This window comes from Malus sylvestris, chromosome 2, assembly GCF_916048215.2.
Source record: "Malus sylvestris chromosome 2, drMalSylv7.2, whole genome shotgun sequence".
Classification (NCBI taxonomy): Eukaryota; Viridiplantae; Streptophyta; class Magnoliopsida; order Rosales; family Rosaceae; genus Malus; species Malus sylvestris.
Window position 1 is genome coordinate 17127274 of NC_062261.1, and position 19692 is coordinate 17146965.

At 39.7% G+C, this 19692-nt stretch overlaps 2 protein-coding genes across 2 annotated transcripts in view; one reads left to right on the top strand and one right to left on the bottom strand.

Annotated features, from left to right (window-relative positions):
- Positions 1–19692, top strand: part of LOC126613691 (uncharacterized) — a 78275-nt gene that overhangs the window by 31006 nt on the left and 27577 nt on the right. The window lies entirely within an intron of this gene.
- On the bottom strand, positions 14792–15546 carry LOC126613690 (nuclear transcription factor Y subunit B-9-like). Its single transcript, XM_050281270.1, has one exon. It carries the CDS (start codon positions 15528–15530, stop codon positions 14874–14876), a length of 657 nt encoding a protein of 218 aa, XP_050137227.1. The 5' UTR covers positions 15531–15546; the 3' UTR covers positions 14792–14873.

Genomic DNA, 19692 nt, shown 5'->3' on the forward strand with positions numbered 1-19692 from the left:
ATTCTTGAAGCTCTACTACCCCTAAAAGGCGACAACCAACGCTCCTGGCCCGCAAGAGCATAAACAGTGTACGGCAAAATCATCATCAAAATCACTGCTAAATTCATCGCTCATTTGAACTACGTTATGACTTGATCCCTCCTCAACAGAGGGTACGTAGGCAACTTGAAACGTCAAAACTTCAAGTACAGTCACACCATCTAAAAAAAAAAACACTTTGAAGAATGAAGAGCAAATTCAAGAATGTAAATACTTTATTTCTTTGAAAGAATGAGCCGGCTCCAAAAGCCTTATTACAAAAAAAAAAAGATACTACTTGAAAACTATGTCCCCAAAACTACGAAGACGATCTTCAAGCAAGCCTTCCAAAGTCTTCAAAGTCTCTGCCTCGGTGGGAGACAAGATGGGCCACTCCATAGTCATGCATTTCTCTCGTTCTAGGTGTGAAATCTCCTCCTGGTACTGAGAAAGTGTAGTTCCCTGCTCCGCGAGAACACTTTCAAGTTGCGATGCTTCGATTACCAACTGCTCTCGCTCTCTCGCCAACACATCTAGATGCTCTTGGACAGAAGTTAAAGAAGTCTCTGTAACTTGATAATTTCCCGAAGCAGCTTGCTGAAAAGACTGGACTTGAGCCAGTGACGAGTTTATTGTTGCTAGCTGATGAGCTCTAACATCTGGACTCAACTTCTCCAAGGAAATAGCACGCAAGGAAGAATACTCAGTCGAGGCGGCCATAAGTTCAGCAATCTTGATCTTCAAGAATGAATAATCAACGTTAAGGTTGTCAATCACATAAACAAACTTCGACAAATCCTCATTGAGCAACGTAAGGTCTTCCAACGGGCACTTAGAAATCCTTTTCTCTATATGGCTCTTGATATCCATTGCCACACCAAGACTGATGCGATGGATGACTTGCTCAGTACCGCTAAGGTTCGGCCCTCTAAAAAAGATCTCAGAGCTAGCTGGCAAAGGTGTTGGACGCATGACGGGTTCTTGCATACCTTCACCTACACATGGCAAACTTGGGAAGTTCGGCGGATTTGGAACAAGCTCTGCACCAGGCGGATCCCCGATCTCCCTGTCTGTAGGTAGTTCACCCGCAAATAGCATCTCCGTATAGGAGTAAACATCTGCAGTTACCAAATCAAAAGAACAAGAAGGCCCAACCTAAAGAAGACAAAGAAAGATGTTAGAAACGAAAGCCAAAATGATGAAAGCATAAGAAATCACAAGAAAAATGAAGTACGTACATCTCTCTCAAATGGCACACGGTCATCGAATAGAGGAGGTCTAAACACTTCTTTCCTCTTATGACGAAAATTGACATCGTTGTCAACCTGAGCATCCTCAAGTGGATGCTTGTTTGAAACTTGTTGACGCTGTTGCAAAATAAATCCATCTTCGTGTGAGTCAACTTCATCTCCCACCTCTTCAGAAGCATCTGGATGTCGAGGAGACAAGCATGGGCGTTAAGGAGCTAAAGCTACAGGTCTATCTTGTAAGGGAGCCACACTGGTGCAATCAAGAGCTACCACTTGCATAGGAACCACATGACAGCCCTCTCTCGACATATCATTGCCCGAGTGAGAAGAATTGGTACCACTTGCCATCCCCAAGTTCTTATAATATACCTTTGACCACCAACGAGCATAAACGGGGGTCACTGGATTACTCTTGAACTCATCCTTGGCTGGCAGCGTGATAACAACATTTGTACATGCACGGGTACAAGACTCCCAATGCATATACACGGCTTGCAAGGATGCTGATTGGTTCTTTTCCTTCAGCTTGCCTGGCAAGTTTTGGATAAAACCAAATTGCCTGCTGAAACGGTGGGGACTATATGGCTGAACAATGCATCGGCCTTCTTGTCGCAAAGAAACAAACCCCGAAAGAAGACTTATAAGATAAGACAAGTCTGACGAGCGGAGATGCGAATTGTCTACGATGCCTCGCCATGCCCAGCCAACTCTCGCTAAAGGGTCCATCCTTAAATTTTCACAACTTTCAAATAGCGCTCGCGCCTGCAAATCATCAAGGCTCTTCGCGAAGAGCACGCCAGAATACTTCGCCATCAAAGGCTCCATCTTGGCTGCAGTCGATGAAGAAGGCCTTGACTTGTCTAGAGTCGTCAAAGAAAAGTGAGTGCCAAAATATTCACCCAACCAACCATACACATAGTGGTAAGGAAGCACCGCAGCACGATCTTCAGTGCTTGCCGAGTTCGAAACAATGCTCAAGCCATTGTAAATGTTGGCTAAAACTGGAATAGCAAGGCTAAAAGACTCACTTGCAGCCATCTTGCTAGCAATTTTGAAAACTCCAGGACGAATCAAGTTGACGTTGCTTGTCGGGAAAACAAACTTACAAAGCCAGCAAGCTAAGAAAGCAGCTAGGTAAGACTCCTCCACATGCTCTGATGCTATGCCAAGATCCTCAAACGTTCTCAACTCGTCAGAAGAGCGGCGCCTGGTTGAGCCAATAACACCAGACGGGTCTGAGTCTCCCTTTGGCCTAGTGGTCTTGTTACAGCCATTTTTGTTCAAAGACTTCTTATACCTCATAGCCTCCCAGTACCAAAATCGGATCCATGAGGAAATCATCACGCCTGATTTACCTTGAGCATCTTGGAAAAGCTTGTGATACGCCCAAAACAAACAGCGGCAACTCACAGGCAATATTCGGTTATTGCAAAGAGAAAGTTCCTCCGCGCTGGGAACAACCTCGTCATAAAACTTACCTTGGATCAGCAAGCCTCCTATCCTGTGAAGATCCCAAAGTGAAATTGACATCTCCCCTTGCGCCGTGTGAAGTGTGTTGGTCGCTGAACACCAATGCTCAAAGAACGCACGAATGACGGAAGGGTGATGATCATAACTAAACAAAGATGCGTACACAGCGTGGTAAAGGCCCGCTTTAGTAAGCACATCTTTAGATCGGCTTAGGACATCTTCAAGCCATTCCCAATAAAACTTATCAAAGACGGCTTCTCCAGTAGTTGATAAGGTACCATTCCAAGCTATGGCTCCGCTGCGAATGTGATCACCAAGAAGCTTAAACGAAGCCGGATGATGGTCACGAGCATGGTGTGAATGATTCAAAATAAGAACCCTCAATGTGCACGTTTTTTTCTTCGTATTTGGTTGAACAGCGTCTACCACCTCCCAAGATACTTCAGAAAACCACGACTTAATATGCGTGGAATTATCTTTCACAAGAAAAGCAAGCACCTTAGGACCAGTTAGTGGCGGGTAAAGCTTCAACATTGTTCCCTCATCTTGTGAATCGCCTTCCTTCGCAAGAATGGTGATGGTGTTGTTCCTAAAACATTTGAAAAATACCATGACCGCAAATCAGCCACAAAACTTGAGCAGCACGACAAAGATGGCAGGTACAAGATGGTCCTTCAAAGCACGCTACAGTAGTAAAGAAACTAAAATGCCACGCAATCGCACTACGCAACCCCGCAGCGATTACACAAGCAGTTTCTTGCACAGCGCCACACGGCAGCGCACCACCGAGGGAAAACTATAATCAAAATGCACTACACAGCGAAACCTCGTTGCAGTCTCTTGCACAAGCACACCCACGGCTCTAAAAGCTTCGCGAATATCCTAGCGTCAAGCTCTGCCTTCTCAAGATTAAAGATTTCTGACATTACAAACAAAGAAATCCATCAGTGGGGACACACACATTGTGCGTAAAAAAAAAAAACATTATATAATGTTTTATATATATATATATAGATATGTGTGCACAGTTTGGTGATAGGACAAGTGCACAGAATGGAGACGGTGACAAGACGATCAACTTCCATACATACATACATGCATACATACATACATACATATATATATATGGCTTGAAAAGACGCAAATAGTGATGGTGATGGGACAAATATATATATATATACATATATGCATGGCTCAAAAAATGGAAATGGTATGCATGGCTCAAAAGACTCACATATATATATATATATATATATATACACACACACGCATGTGACTCACCAAGTAAAAGCAACATGAAGGAATTGCAGAGGGCAAAGCACATTATATTATATATATATATGTATGCACGGCGATAAAGCAAACTACAATAGCGATAAAGCAAACTACAACAGCAGCTTTCCGTATATATATACTCAAGTGACTCACCAAGTAAAAGCAGCAGCACAGGATTGCTAGTCAATGGTGCAGTGATGATGCAAGGCAGTAAGCAACGCAGTAGCTGAAGCTGTATAATGAGTGTACAAGCAAAGGAGCAATCTCATATATATAGATATAAAGGTCCTCGGAGAAGCAAATGAAATGCGGTGACTATTCAAAAAAAAAAAATGGTGAGACAGAAGGGAGACAGAATGATTGAAAGGAAGAAAAAAAAAAGGAAGAAAGTTTTCCGTCTGAAAGGAAAAGGGAGGTGAAAGAATAGTCAGGCACCAAAAAAAAAAAAAAAAAAAAAAAGAAGAAGTGACACATCTTAGTCAGAACGTTTTAGCACAACATACTGAATAAAATAAAGCATGTCCATTGATATCTCTAAAAAAATTACAAGTGCGTAAAAAAAAATAATAAAAATAAATAAATAAATAAAAAGAGGGAGTCTCAACAAATGTCACTTATGTGAAGCCTCAGTACTTGAAGCCTTAGTACTCGGCGGAGCCCTAGAAGAGGGAGGCACTGGAGATGGATTATTCGGAGCCTCAATACTTGGTCGAACTCCAGATGACGAAGGCAAAAGGTCCCTCTGGAATACATCCACAAATCTCCGATTGTCACTTTGAATCCAACCTTCGGAGTCCAGCAACTGATCAAGCTTCCTCTTCATGCTCGTCGAATAATTATTTGCAAGCACATGCAACTCTCTATTCTCATACTTCAGTTGTCTGATCACTTGATTAAGAGCTACCATCTCGGCTGTCAATGATTCAACCTGGCGAGTTCGAACAAGTAAGCGTTGGCCCATGTTGGAAACAGAGTTCGCACACTGGACACTGAGAGCCTGGGACTCTCGAACAGCTAATTCATCGGACCGTCGTGAAAGTATCCTATTATCTTTAGGAGTGATAAGGTTTCTAGCTACAACCGTAGCCGTTGCTGCATCCCTCATTACAGAGTCTTCAACTGTAAGAGGGCCATTAGAAGATGAGAAGGACGGGCGCCATATATTACCTTGACGCGGTGCACCTGCGTCACTGCTGAGACTCAAATCTAAACAAATGTTAGATGGGTTAGCCATTTCCAAAAAGATGGTAAAAGAAAAGGGTTGGAGTGAGTAAAAATCTCAGAAATACAGCAAAGACAATTTTCAAAGGCGGGCAATCTTCAAAGTGTGCAAGTTGAAAATGATTGACACCTCTTTAAAAACAAGAGGCAACACAACCACTTGTTCAAAAAAAAAAAATTCGAAGAGACACCGATCTTCGAATTTCAAAACCCGGATTTTCCTGCGTAAAATCTGTCAACACTTTTCAGACGCAGTTTCGGCTTTCGGCTATCACTTGCAACTTTGCCAGAGATCACTGACAAAGTTGAAAACGTGTGGAGTCCATCATACCCACTTACCCGACTTTTGGCCGACAAAGCATAGGAAACAAGGCCACATCCACCCTGCCACTTACTGTTGGGAGCTCACCATATAATTCGACCTCCATCCTCTATAGCAAGACACACATCCAATTTCTCTTCTTCCTTGCCAAATGTGTCCGGAACCAAAACTCAGTTTTCTTCCTCCTTGAAAATACAAACGCCTAACCCTTCTTCCTTACCAAGAATACATCTCCAACTAAAACCTCTCAACATACTCAGTTTTCTTCCTCCCTGGAAATACCTCTTCAACCAAGTCATACTAGAGCAAAGGTATCTCATATCACTGGGGTGGAAAGCAAGAGTATCTCATAACATGCTTTCTCCCTATCCTTTTCTTTGTCATCCCTCTTCACTGCGAAGACAAGGATAAAGAAAGCAATATGTCAGAACCTCCACTCAAGCTCCTGGTAAGGAACTCATTGCTAGGAACCTTTGCCTGGTTGCTTACCTAGCGTTGCTCTCGAGTACTCATCTTCAACTGTTAAAGGATCTCGAATTTCCTCAACAAATATTTCAAAACAGTTGATATGGTGTTGGCTCTTTACACTGAAGCTGCCAAGCATGGATGAGTGGCTAAAAAGTGATGCTCTGAAGGACCATTTAAAGGCAAAAGGTTGCGCACCACTTCTGCTAGGCGAAAGAAACAAGCAGAGAAGAATACAACCTGCACAATCAACTCAGCAGAAGGAGTTTGAGTTGAGGAACTCAAGAAGATGCCACATTTGCCTGAAGAACAGATAAGGCAAGTAAAAAATGACACCTTGAAGCATGTGGAGACAAGCACAGCAAAGCACATGCCGATTCATCCGCTACTTCTTCAAAATCAAAAGTATCTCATATCATCAGGGTTGCAATCACTCTGGGTTGTGGACTCGTTTTGACCCTCAAATTCTTGGGTCAACTCGCTAGGAGTTATGAGCTGCACGTGCCGATTCACCACCATTGAATCAAATCCTTAAAGATCAAGTCACCAACTGGAAGAAGAGCCCATCAATCTTGAAGATCATACAGTTGACCAAATTGCTCAGGGTTCATATGAAAATGCGGCGAACTTCCTTGATCTTTCAAAGCATGCATGTCCTGAAACTGCTCGTGATCATGTTTAAATTCAAAGATCAAGCCTCAACGACCCTAAAAGAAATCACAAGTCTGATTAAAGATCAAGTGTCCACCACCCTTGAATCAAATCCAGTTCAAGATTAAGTCTGTGGAAAGTCCTTTGGATGAGACCAGAAAACCCCTCCAGCCCAGTTCAAGATTAAGCCTGTGGAAAATCAACAATTGGAGGAAACTAGAAAATCTTCCAGCCAAATTCAAGATCAAGCCCCGACGGCCCTTGAAGAAATTACCAGCCAGTCCAAGACCAAGCCTTGATGGCCCTTGGATCGACATCTACAGTAAGGGACTTCAAAACGCATCTCCTACACGTGACAAGCACATGTATACGACGCGCCTTGAAGTGGGGGCATTTGTAGACATCGAAATTTCTGTAAATAAATGTTGACCTATAAATCAAAGTTTCAACGCTCATGTATTACATAAATTTTACACGTAGCGTGTGTCTAAACAAAAAAATCGAAATAAGTTGGAAAAGTCATCAAACAGGACACGTATCAACACCTGGCAGAAATGATTTATTTCATCTAATTATTTAAATCCAAAATATCAAGTTTTGGAATTCTATAAATAGGAGGCCAAGGCATTCATTTTGGGACACCAATTCATAAACAATTCACCTCACACCAAAACCTTGAAGCTTGGAAACTCTAAAGCTCCCAAGCAAATCCCGAAGGATCAAGAAAGCTCTCTTCGTTCTTCGTCAAATCCTCATTCAAAATCAAGCCCCAATGGCCCCTTGAAGAACTTCCACTAATTCAAGATCAAGCCCCGACGGCCCTTGAAGAAAGTGTTCATAATCCATCATTCGTTCATCCCTAGATCAAGCCCCGACAGCCCTTTGGATCAACAACATCAAATCTACCCATTACAAAGATAGCATCAGAGGCTAAATTTGTAGAAGAGATTGTAACCCCTAAATCATCAATACAAATATTATTTTGTACATGTGTTTCTTGTCTCGTTCATCACAGGAATTTCCGTGTTTACATGTACATAGATGTTATAGCTATTAATAACCTTATAGAAGTTATTCTAGCTACGGGTGAATAAGTGTCAAAATAGTCAATTCCTTCTTTTTGACGATACCCTTTGGCAACTAGACGAGCTTTATACTTGTCTATGGTACCATCCGGTCTCAATTTCCTCTTAAAAATCTATTTGTGTCCTATTGGTTTATTTCCAGAAGGTAAATTAACCAATTCCCATGTATTATTTTGCATGATGGATTCTATTTCACTTTGAATAGATTCTTTCCAATAAGGTGCTTTAGATGATTCTAATGCAGCCTTATAAGTTTGAGGCTCTTCTTCAGTTACAAAAGTGAGGAAATCAGGACCAAAATCCTTTGCAATTTTTGCTCTTTTACTCTTCCGTGGTTCCAAATCTTGGCTTTGAACTCTAGAAGTTGAGGCATGATTTTCGTCATCATTTCTTGTAGTATCATCATGTACTATTTTGTTCAAAACATATGACCTATCTTTATAGGGAAAAAATTCCTCAAAGAACTCAGCTTCGGCAGATTCAAGTATTGTATTTACATGAATATCTGCAATTTCAGATTTATGAACCAAAAATCTATATGCTGAACTATTATTGGCATGACCAATAAATATACAATCCACTGTTTTTGGTACAAGTTTTTGTCTCTTTGGAAGAGGCACTTGAACTTTCACAAGACAACCCCACACTTTCAAGGTTTTGTATGTAGGTAACCTACCTTTCCAGATTTCATAAGGAGATTGATTAGTCTTCTTATGTGGAATTCGGTTCAAAATTGTGTTTGTAGCAAAGAGTGCTTCACCCCATAAATTATGTGGTGCACCAGAACTGTTCAACATGGAATTAATCATATCCTTTAATGTACGATTTTTTCGTTCAGCCACTCCGTTTTGTTGAGGAGTATATGGTGTTGTCGTTTGATGTATTATTCCATGTGTTGAACAAAATTCTGCAAAGTCATTAGATTTGTATTCACCACCTTTATCCGATCTTAAGACTTTTATTCTCTTGTCTAGTTGATTTTCGGCTTCGGCTTTAAATGTCTTAAACATGTTTAAAGCTTCATCTTTACTATGAATCAAATAGACATAACAGTACTTGCTGCAATCATCAATGAAAGAAATATAGTAATTCTTTCCTCCACGAGTTGGTGTGGATTTGAAATCACAAAGATCACTATGGATTAAACCAAGTATTTCGTTGGATTTTTCCACTGATTTATATGAGTGTCTTGCATATTTAGATTCTGTGCATATCTCACATTTAGATACTTTGTTCATGGAACATTTGGGCAATAGGCCTAAGTTAACCATTCTTTGAAGAGAACGAAAATTAACAAGACCTAATTTTGCATGCCACAATGTAGATGACTCAATCAAGTAAGCAGAAGAGGCACTAGGCTTGTTATTCTTATTAATAGCATCAGCAGAAAGTACATTAAGTTTGAAGAGCCCCTCAGCCAGATGACCCTTTCCCACATACACCCCACCCTTGGTGATTACAAACTTATTAGATTTAAACACAATTTTGAAACCTTTGTTACTCAGAAGCGATTCAGAAATCAGGTTCTTGCGAATATCAGGAACATGCGGAACATTGGTGAGTGAAAGCTCTTTTCCAGAAGTGAGTTTAAGCATCACTTTTCCCTTCCTTGCAATGGCAGATGCAGTTACATTTCCCATGTACAGATTTTATCCACCATCAACAGATTGGTAAGTGACAAATAAATTCCGATCAACACACACATGCCTTGTTGCTCCTGTATCAACCCACCAGTCATTGGAATTAGTCAATAAATTGACTTCAGATACAACTGCAACAAACTTGTCTTCTGCAACGTTTGCTTGATTGGAATTCTCAGAATTCTGATCCTTCTTATGGCGGCAATCCTTTACCCTATGACCTGTCTTTCCACAAACCCAGCAACCTCCTTTCATTTTCTTGAAGGTTTTCCCTTTCACAGCCGTGAGTGCTTTCTTTGTAACATCCTTGCCTTTGTTTTTCTGATTGTGCCTTGCCTTGTGTGAGTCACCTCCTTTCACAACATTGACTTTTGCCTCCAACGATGAGACATCATACTTCTCATTTCTGCGATGATCATCTTCCACACGCAATTTGAGAATCAATTGATCCATGCTCATGTCTTGAGTTAGATGCTCCAGATAAATCTTAAAGTCCTTCCAATTCGAAGGCAGTTTCTCTATAATAGAGCCAACCACAAAACCTTCTTTCAAACCAAGATTTTCTGCATCTAACTCATGAACAATCACTTGGAGTTTTTCAACTTGTTTGACAACAGACTTTGTGTCACTCATCTTATAATTCAGAAATTTTCCAATTACAAACTTCTTGGAACTTGCCACTTCAGACTTATACTTCTTGTCCAAAGACTCCCACGGTTCTTTCGCTGTCTTATATGATGAATAAACATCATACAGAGAGTCATCTAAAGCATTCAGAATGTAGTTCCTGCATAGAAATTCACTGTGAGTCCAGGCTTCTATAGCCTACAGAATTTCAGCATGAATATCTCCTTTTTTTGGCGCTTTAGGGGCCTCAGAAGTAATCACATGGCTCAAGTTCAGAGTTGTCAAATAGAACAAAATTTTCTGTTGCCAACATTTGAAATCAACTCCCTTGAATTTCTCAGGCTTCTCAACGTGTTGCTTGACGACACCAACATTTGATTGATCCATGGTTTCACAAATTTCTGTCTTAGATTGTTAGAAACCAATCAAATGTCACTGATACAGTATATATAATTTGCACATATTATTTTGAATAAGAAATTCAACAACAGATACAATAAATATCAAAATACAAACACTTAAGTAAATTACATATAAAATCACAAATCACTGACTTGTTCTTGAAGATAGAGGCTTGCAAACGCAATCACCTAAGATAGAAATTCGCCCCTACACCCGTGCAGTAGTTCAATGGACGTCTATCTTGCAGGATACAACTATCTAATCCAAGTTCTTGCACTCGAACTTGGATTCTTGGCGAATTGGTTGTGTGTTTCTCTGTGTAAGATGAAAAAGGAAGCGTTGGAAATTCTATGTTAAGTTTCTGATCTTATTGCCATATATATAATGGCATAACTTGAACAAACATAGCTGTTCATTCTTATCAGTTATAAAATGGACATAATTGTTCAATATGTTTTATCCTTTCAGAAAAAACTGAATCCAAAAAATCAAAAACGTAACTTGTGTTTTCGTCCATCCGAGCCCAAGAGCCCCAAGGCCCAAGGCTCATCTTTGACATTTAATATATACACCTAAGCCCTCTAAGTCTAAGGCCCAAGGTCCATGGCCTTAGCCCAATTCTTTTCAAACCATAAGTGTGAGAGCACACTTATAAAGATGGGAAATGGGGGATGTGGGACAGGGAGTCTCACATAATCATAAAAGTTCCAACAATACCCCACATTATCTATTCAAACTCTAGCAATACCCCACATTTGAATAGAAAATAAGATACTAAGTAAATTAGTAACGTCTTTCTAGAGAACTTAGATATGATGTGCATCGGGATAGGTGGCTTTTGGACTTGAACCTTCTCTATTGAGTACTTATCGGATTTACCCAATGAAGCAGTGAATTTAATATCTTGAACTGATCATTCTTGGTAGTAAATCGAAACAATAAGTATCACACATATCATATCTTGACACACGTCAGTTCATACGGTTCACGGCCCAAGGCCCATCTTTGATATTTAATATATACACCCAAACCCTCCAAGTCTAATGCCCAAGGTCCATGGTCTGGCCCAATTCTTTTCAAACCATAAGTGTGAGAACACACTTGTAAAGATGACTTAAAGATGGGAAATGGGCGATGTGGGACTGGGAGTCCCACATGATCATAAAAGTTCCAACAGAAATGGGTAAACAAACTTAATATAGAAATAATGTTTCAAAATTTCTTCAAAACATCGGTTTAAAACAGCATGTGTAGATGGGTATTGTAATTTATTCACACCACTCTCGTAACTTTTTCATAATCGTAGCTGCAATTCTTTCATTCTATCAGCTTTTCCCAGTGGATCTGTCTCAGCGTACACCTTATCAATGCTAACCTCTTTGATTCACTATTTGCCCACATATTTCTCAGATAGAGGAATGCTAGCATGATTGACAAAACAATTTTACGATAGCATAAACAGTGATTTATCTCATCCTAACTACTCTACAAACACTAACATTTTTAATGCAACTACGCAAATGAAGCTTTTAATGTACAAATTTGAAATATAAGCACCAACCTCTGTGGCAATAGAGACAGCACATAACTCCTCCATTGAGCAATTGGAGAAGAGCACTGCATTACTGAATTGACTACCACGAGTTTCCCAACTGTCAGAGTCCCTGTTTTATCAAAGGCAACCGTTTTCACCTGCAGGGATCATGTCAGTAAACATCCAGACATCAATAAAGTGTCAAATGCTAAAAAATGTATCAACCTTCATGACTTAGGTACCATTTGTTCAACTTTTCATTTTAGAAAGGAAAAAACAAAAAAAAACAAAAAACCGAAACAATTATTAACCTTGTTATCAGAAAAGGAGTTGGGGAGAAGTCTCCCTCAGTGAGAGCTGTTATCTACAAGAAACGGGGATCTAAAACTTGGCGAGTATGGCTTCTTGACATGGACAAGGTGCATACAGCCCCCAATTGTCCAGAACCAAAGAGTCATATGAGACAGATTCCAACTATGAAATTATAGTTGCATGTTCAATCCCAATACATACAGAAAGAAAATCCTCCATACCCAATGACATAGATTGCATTTAGTTTTATGTCAAGAGCCTAAACGTTGACAGAATGGAGGCAGAGCGTTTCACTGGTCAGAAATGAAGTGCATAACTTGTTATATTACGGAACATCAACATAAACTACGTTGGTAGCATAGGTCATAATACAAAATGACCAGACCAATACGAGGAGAGCAACTTCATAACAGAGGAAAGACGAGTAAACGGACTACACTTGCACCCTCAGACATCTGGATAGTGTCTAATCAGTAATTGTCTTTTCCTAATACCAAAACAAACAGGTTTTCGACGTCCTCAGAAGGAAAAGTAAGTAGGAACAAGTATAATGATGCTACACCAGAAAAAAAAACATGAAAATAAAATGCATGAAAAGTTGAAAAACCAGATTCTGAATTGAAAAGCAATTTGTTTCCCAGGATAAGGTGGTCTTACCTTATGAGCCTTTTGGTGTGCATTTCCACCCTTGATAAGACACCTTGCGAAGCACCCTTCCCTGTTGCAACCATTACTGCCGTAGGGGTTGCTAGTCCCAAGGCACAAGGGCAAGCAACCACTAATACTAAGATACCAAATTATATCGCCAGCTCAAATTTATCCATGCCTTTTGGTATCCAGTTTTCCGGAAAAAGACCAAATTCTCTAGGGATGAACCATCCAAGCCATGTCAAAAATGCAACAATGACAACCTGATGTAGGAAAGAAAGAAAGAATCAATCATGCAATTGAAAAATTTTCATAATACATGGTGTTCATATTAGCTGATCTACGTCTCAACGCATGATATGATCCAACATAGAACCTGACAGGTCATCCAAAATCAATATTTAGTATTTGCTCCTTTAAGTAATTGATTCACAAGTTGTCGCTACAAAACTCATGACAAGAACAAAAAGAATAGAAATATACAAATTAAATACCTCCGGCCAACAATGAACTGCACTGGTGGCCAACAATGAGCTATTGTGAACCTTGTAGTCTAACCAGTTTCCATAAGGAGGAACCATCGGAAGTACCATTGAGAATGAAAATATAGGAACCGAAAATAGGTAGCTAAGGAAAAACTGGTTCCTGTACATCTGAATCTCACGTTTCCGCTCAGCTTCTCTTGGTCTTGGAGGAACATACAAGCTTGCCTGGTACACCTTGGATTCACGCCCAGCTTCTTCAATACAACGTATAAGAGATCTTGGACCTGTGAGGTCTTTATCATAGGTAATAGCCACCTTCTTCTCTGCCAAGTCGACTTCAACATTATTACTCCTTCAACTGATTCAACGAAGATTGGACAATAGTCATATCCTCTGGAGAATCAACTCGTTCAAGTTTTAGATGAAGTTTGTTGACATCATTCCCAGAACTAACCAGTTCAGCCCCAAAGCCAGCATCTTCAATTCCTTGAATAATGCAACTAGTATCAGTGGGGTTGAGATCAAAGTGAACCTTTGCTTCTTCAAGGGCTAGACCAACAACTGCATTTTTCACTCCATCGACCATTCGAAGAGCGCACTCAATAGACTCGGAGCAGCTGGTGCATGCCATTCCTTTTATCCTCAGTCTGCATACTGCTACATCTTGTTGTGGAAATTCAGAAACAGGGAAACCAGCATCTTCTACAGCTTCCTTAATTTTTCTTGCCTAACATAGAAAAACATCATATGCTAAGTGCCCACAAGGCATACCAATACACTACTGAAAAACTTTGGTGTGGTAATCGTGTCTAACAAATGTTAGTGAAATTTTTTTAAAAGATGAGTTTTTTGAAGAAAGGCGGAAAAATAGCATCTTAGAGAAGTCCTTAAACTTCACTGACATTAATGAGCTCTGGTATATAATTGACTGCAGCTTGGCCTTCAATGGGCGACACTGTTGCACTCTTGATCCCATCAAGCTTTCCCAACACAGATTCAATGGTTAATGCAATTATTTATTCATTACGTCTGTTAATTAAACAGCTGAGACCTTTCTTTAAACTGTGGTGATCATTTGAAGTGACCAAACGGGTCAAATCCCCCCAACGAGTTCTCACCCTGCACCCCAGAAGCCGAACCAGCTATTTGCTCCTTGTATCCAAAATAGAAAAGCTCTATTAACGATTGAGCATATCATACACGGAATGAACATCCAGAGGATGAAGTTAACGATTGAACATGTAATACAAGGAATGAACATTCAGGGATGAAGTTATTCATTACATTACTGGAACCAACTTGTCCTTGAACTCAAAGGAAGAAAACTCACTTTGCAACCATGCTAAAACATAGAGATAAACTACAACCACAATAACTTATAACTACTAATTAATTGCAAACTAATGCAATTATTTATTCATTACGTCTCTTAATTAAACAGCTGAGACCTTTCTTTAAACTGTGGTGATCATTTGAAGTGACCAAACGGGTCAAACCCCGCCAACGAGTTCTCACCCTGCGCCCCAGAAGCCGACGATGACCCGCCTCCACCAGCACCAGAGGAGGAACCATCCCTAAACATTCCCATCATCGAGGGGTCATACATGGGAGGACCATGCTGGGGCCCGAAATAATTTTCCGGCCCATAAGATGGTGGCGGGGGAGGCATCATTGCAACCTGGGGCCCAGCATGCCCAGGAGGGCAATAGTCCATTAGCTGGGGCTCCTCCCTCGTCACAAACTGAGAGCGGTCGGAACTCTCTGACTCCCGGTATCGTCGGAGGTAAATGGTGAGGGGTTCGACGTAGTTGTCAAACCCGAGCTTTCCCATGGCCCAGAGGACATCCTCAGCAGTGACAGTCTTGCGCTGCTCGCGCTGGCAGCGCTCGTTGGCCTCGCCGGTTATGAAGGCGATGTACTCGGACACACACTCCTGCATGGTCTCCTTGGCGTCGTCAGATATTTTTGCATGCCGGGGTAATATCTTCCGCATTATGCGTATCACATTGGCTATCGGCATGTACCGATCCTGCTCGCGAACGAGGCACTGCGGAGCCTTCTGTTCAGTGTTGTTGTCGCTATTGCCGGCGGAGTTTGGCAGGGTTGCTGGTGTTTGCGATGGCATTGCCGCCGTCGGAACTGTTGGCGTTGGCTGCGTGCAAGGTGGGAAGAAAACAATTAATGTAAGTCAACTAATTATTCACTGTACAGATACGATCATAAATGAGTAACTTAAATTCGAAAAAAAAAAAAAGATAAAGAAGAAAAAAGAAAAAGAAAAACTTATTTGTGGAAGCGAGGGCCATGCAAACCCGAGAAACGTTGAAAGTAACAACTTGTGGTCACTTAATTAATGGGTAAGGAAGACATGGTTTACGGTTATATTAATCAGGGTGAGGGTGTATATTAATGGGGTTTGAATCATTAATTGTCTGCGTGTATGTGCAGATATTGTAAATGGCATGGCCAATCAAAGAGGTTTTTGCCACTACTTACCATAAACTGTATACCAATATAATGACATGTAATGCTGAGAATGCCTCACATATTCTTCTATTAGTAACTTGGGATGCCACAATAACGTGGAATCTAGTCTATTTTGATTCTTATCTTGTAGACTTACTCCTAATCCTATTTGGTTTGTAAACTTACCACTAGGAACACTTAATACACAGTTATAGACGTGTCCACCCTTGAATCTAAAAATTCATTGAATGCAATATGTATGAGAAATGTCGAATTTAGTGAATAATTAATTGGAAGGGATCATTTCCAGATCCCTTCCACCTAATCCACCAAGGCCACAAATCCAGACCCTTGAAATTTAATTCAACGGCTAAAATTATTATAACTTTTAATGGGGCTCCTGTTTTTAGCCTTTAGAACAAGTTTCAAGAATCCAGATTTGTGGCTTTGGTGGATTAGGCTTCGGATCCCTTTCCTAATTAACTTACTTGAAATTTACCATAAAATTAGCAACAATCAACGAATATCAACCATTTACATAAATACGAATGATTGACCATCCATAAAATTGCATGAACTGTTAGTCTTTGACATTTGTTGTCTTTTCCTATAGAGAGCTACTAGACCCATCTCATTGTTTTATTTTCCCATCCACCTTAAAAGGTTAAAAAAAAATAAAATGCTATTTCCCCACCCACTATTATTCTCAAAATAACCTTTATTATATACATACATATGGAATTAAAAAATTGTCTCTTAAAAAATTTAAACAAATAATATGTAAATGAAAACCACTAAGGTCTGTAAATTCAAATGGAAACAATAGAGATATCCAAATTCAAAAGAATTAGACAACGCTAAATTCAAAAATACGATGGACAAATTCAAATGGCCCACGCACAAATTATTCTTCTACCTTTTCAATGGAAACATAATCTTCTACCTCTTCCGTAGAAGCGTCATCTTCCACCTCTTCAATAAAAAAAGTCATCTTCTAAGTCCATTGATATTTTTTTACTTTCTTTGAATGAAAGAGATGAAAATATGAGTTAGGGTTTAAGGTAGACAAATAGTCTCCCACCCCCAACCTTTTTTTTTTTTTTTTAAATTAAGCAAAGCAAGATAATTAATGTCTTTATCAGTCTTTGTACAAATGGACAAATTTGTAATTAAAAAATTCATTAAAAGATGGGTAGGAAGATAAAATATTAGGATGAGAATAATATCAGTTTTTCCTATATAGACTATTGATAATCCAAATAATCGGGGTGAATAGTGATTGACCAGAGAACGATATGTGCAGACCATAAACCCTAACATGCGCGTAAACTTCACGAGCTCACCTGCCCATGATTATGTTTCCACAGTAAGCTCAAAATAAAAAAATAAATTGACAACTCACGCGCTTGCATGTCCACGTATCACTGTATCACTGTGACTGTGTAAACGGCTCTTTTAAGAACCGGAAAATTGGGTCCCACACAGGAAACGACCCCCCTTATATGTCCTACTTCAAAACTCATTTCCCAGCCCGAAACCATATCAGCTCCTCAAGATTTTACATGTGATGGTATATTGCCTTATAACTACTTGAATTCTTCTGTAAAATATCAGATTTGAATATATATCTTCTAATATGTAAAGAAAAATAAAGATTTTTGAGTGACTGAAATCCTTCTAATTTCTAATAATCAAAGTAAAGGCAGAGCTAATAATGTTTTTCATATTAATAAGAAACAATTATGTGTGTGTATAGTACAGATCATCACAACACTACTACAATCGTTGAACCAGATATCCATGAGTGGTTACATAAAAATGCAACCTATATTTGAGCAAGCGTTACTTTGAAACGAACTAGCTAGATGAGCTGTAGCAAAAATTCGGCCAAAAACTAATAAATAAAAGGGGCATTTAGATCTGGTTTAAAAAAATTGTTAGCAATAGAGCAAAATAATGTAAAAAATAACAGAAAATTTAATTTTATTCTGACAGGGAAGAAATACATTTGACTTCCTCCAAAAATCGAACACACAAATAAATAAATAAACACGAACACCCACAAATTGTATCAAGCATGGAAAATCGTCCACGAAAAAAATTGTGTTAAAATCTTGAGAAAACAATTAAAATCCTAAAAAGATCAGAGATATGTCTGTGATATCAGCAGTTCAGCACATAAGGAGCTGAGACAAACACAAAATTAAATGCAAAAGACCACCAAATGCAGGATCAAATGCAAAAACTTTGAGATCGGCCTTGGAAAAAACTATATTTGGGAAAAATGGGAGAGAGGAAGAGAATAAATTTGGGTCACTAAATTTTGAAAAGAAATAGACATGCATGCAATAAAATTCCATAAACAAATAAGAAAATGAAAAAAAAATCCAAAAACCAACTCTTATTTTATATATGCGCGCACACACACATATATAAAATCATCAAGAAGAAATTAAAACAAGTAATATGAAAAATACATCAATAAATAAAAGAGCAAAGCAAGATGCCATTTGCTAAGAGAGACTTTTACCAGGGTTCGATGATTTTGCATGCCTTGGAGGAAGTCCACCACCCATATGTTCCATTTCTGTCACTGCTTTTTCTCTCTCTCTCTCTCTCTCTCTCTCTCTCTCTCTCTCTCTCTCTACAAAGGTTCCACATTTTTTTTCAAAAAACGAGGAAGGACACTCTATTTACTTGTGAGTGGATCCCTTCAAAAGCTAAACATTTTTAAATAAACTATTATATATGCTGATGCATACTACTATTGGATGGCCTTTGAAGAGACTTGAATATAGTTATATTTCAAATGATATCTTGAGGCTATTGGAGATTTAATTTCACCACATGGTCAACATACATCTCGTATAGCTAGCTGTGACCATAGGTTTATTGCAGGCAGGTACCAATATTTCTAGTAGAGGCTAGATACTCTAGTAGACACTAGTCATCAATCAGGTAGATGTCATTTCACTTGCTTGCTATACAACTTGAATGATGTTATGTATATGATTGAGTTACTTACTTTGGTATGATGACAGCTGAGATATGAAATTTATTACTATAATGGTAGTATTATTATTATGTAATTTTTGACTCATATGTGATTTCAAAACGGTGGTTATTATGTTTAAATGATTTTGACTAGATAAACTTGATCCACTGACACATTGTTTTGTCGACCCCTTAGGACATAGTGTAACATCCCACATCGCCCAGGAGAGTGGATCCTCTAAGCCTTATATGTATATTCCCAACTCTACCTAGCACGAGGCCTTTTGAGAGCTCATTGGCTTCGGGTTCCATCGGAACTCCGAAGTTAAGCAAGTTCGCACGAGAGCAATCCCATGATGGGTGACCCACTGGGAAGTTCTCATATGAGTTCCCAGAAACAAAATCGTGAGGGCGTGGTTGGGGCCCAAAGCGGACAATATTGTGCTACGACGGAATCGAGCCCGGGATATGGTGGAGCTCGGGTCAGGATGTGACAATTTGGTATCAGAGCCAATCCCTGGCCGAAGTGTGCCGACGAGGACGTCGAGCCCCTGAGAGGGGTGGATTGTAACATCCTACATCGCCCATGGGAGTGGATCATCTAAGCCTTATATGTATATTCCCATCTTTACCTAGCATGAGGCATTTTGGGAGCTCACTGGCTTCAAGTTCCATTGGAACTCCGAAGTTAAGTGAGTTCACACGAGAGGAATCCCATGATGGGTGACCTACTGGGAAGTTCTTGTGTGAGTTCTCAGAAACAAAATCGTGGGGGCGTGGTCATGGCCCAAAGCGAACAATATCGTGCTACAGCGGAGTCGAGCCTG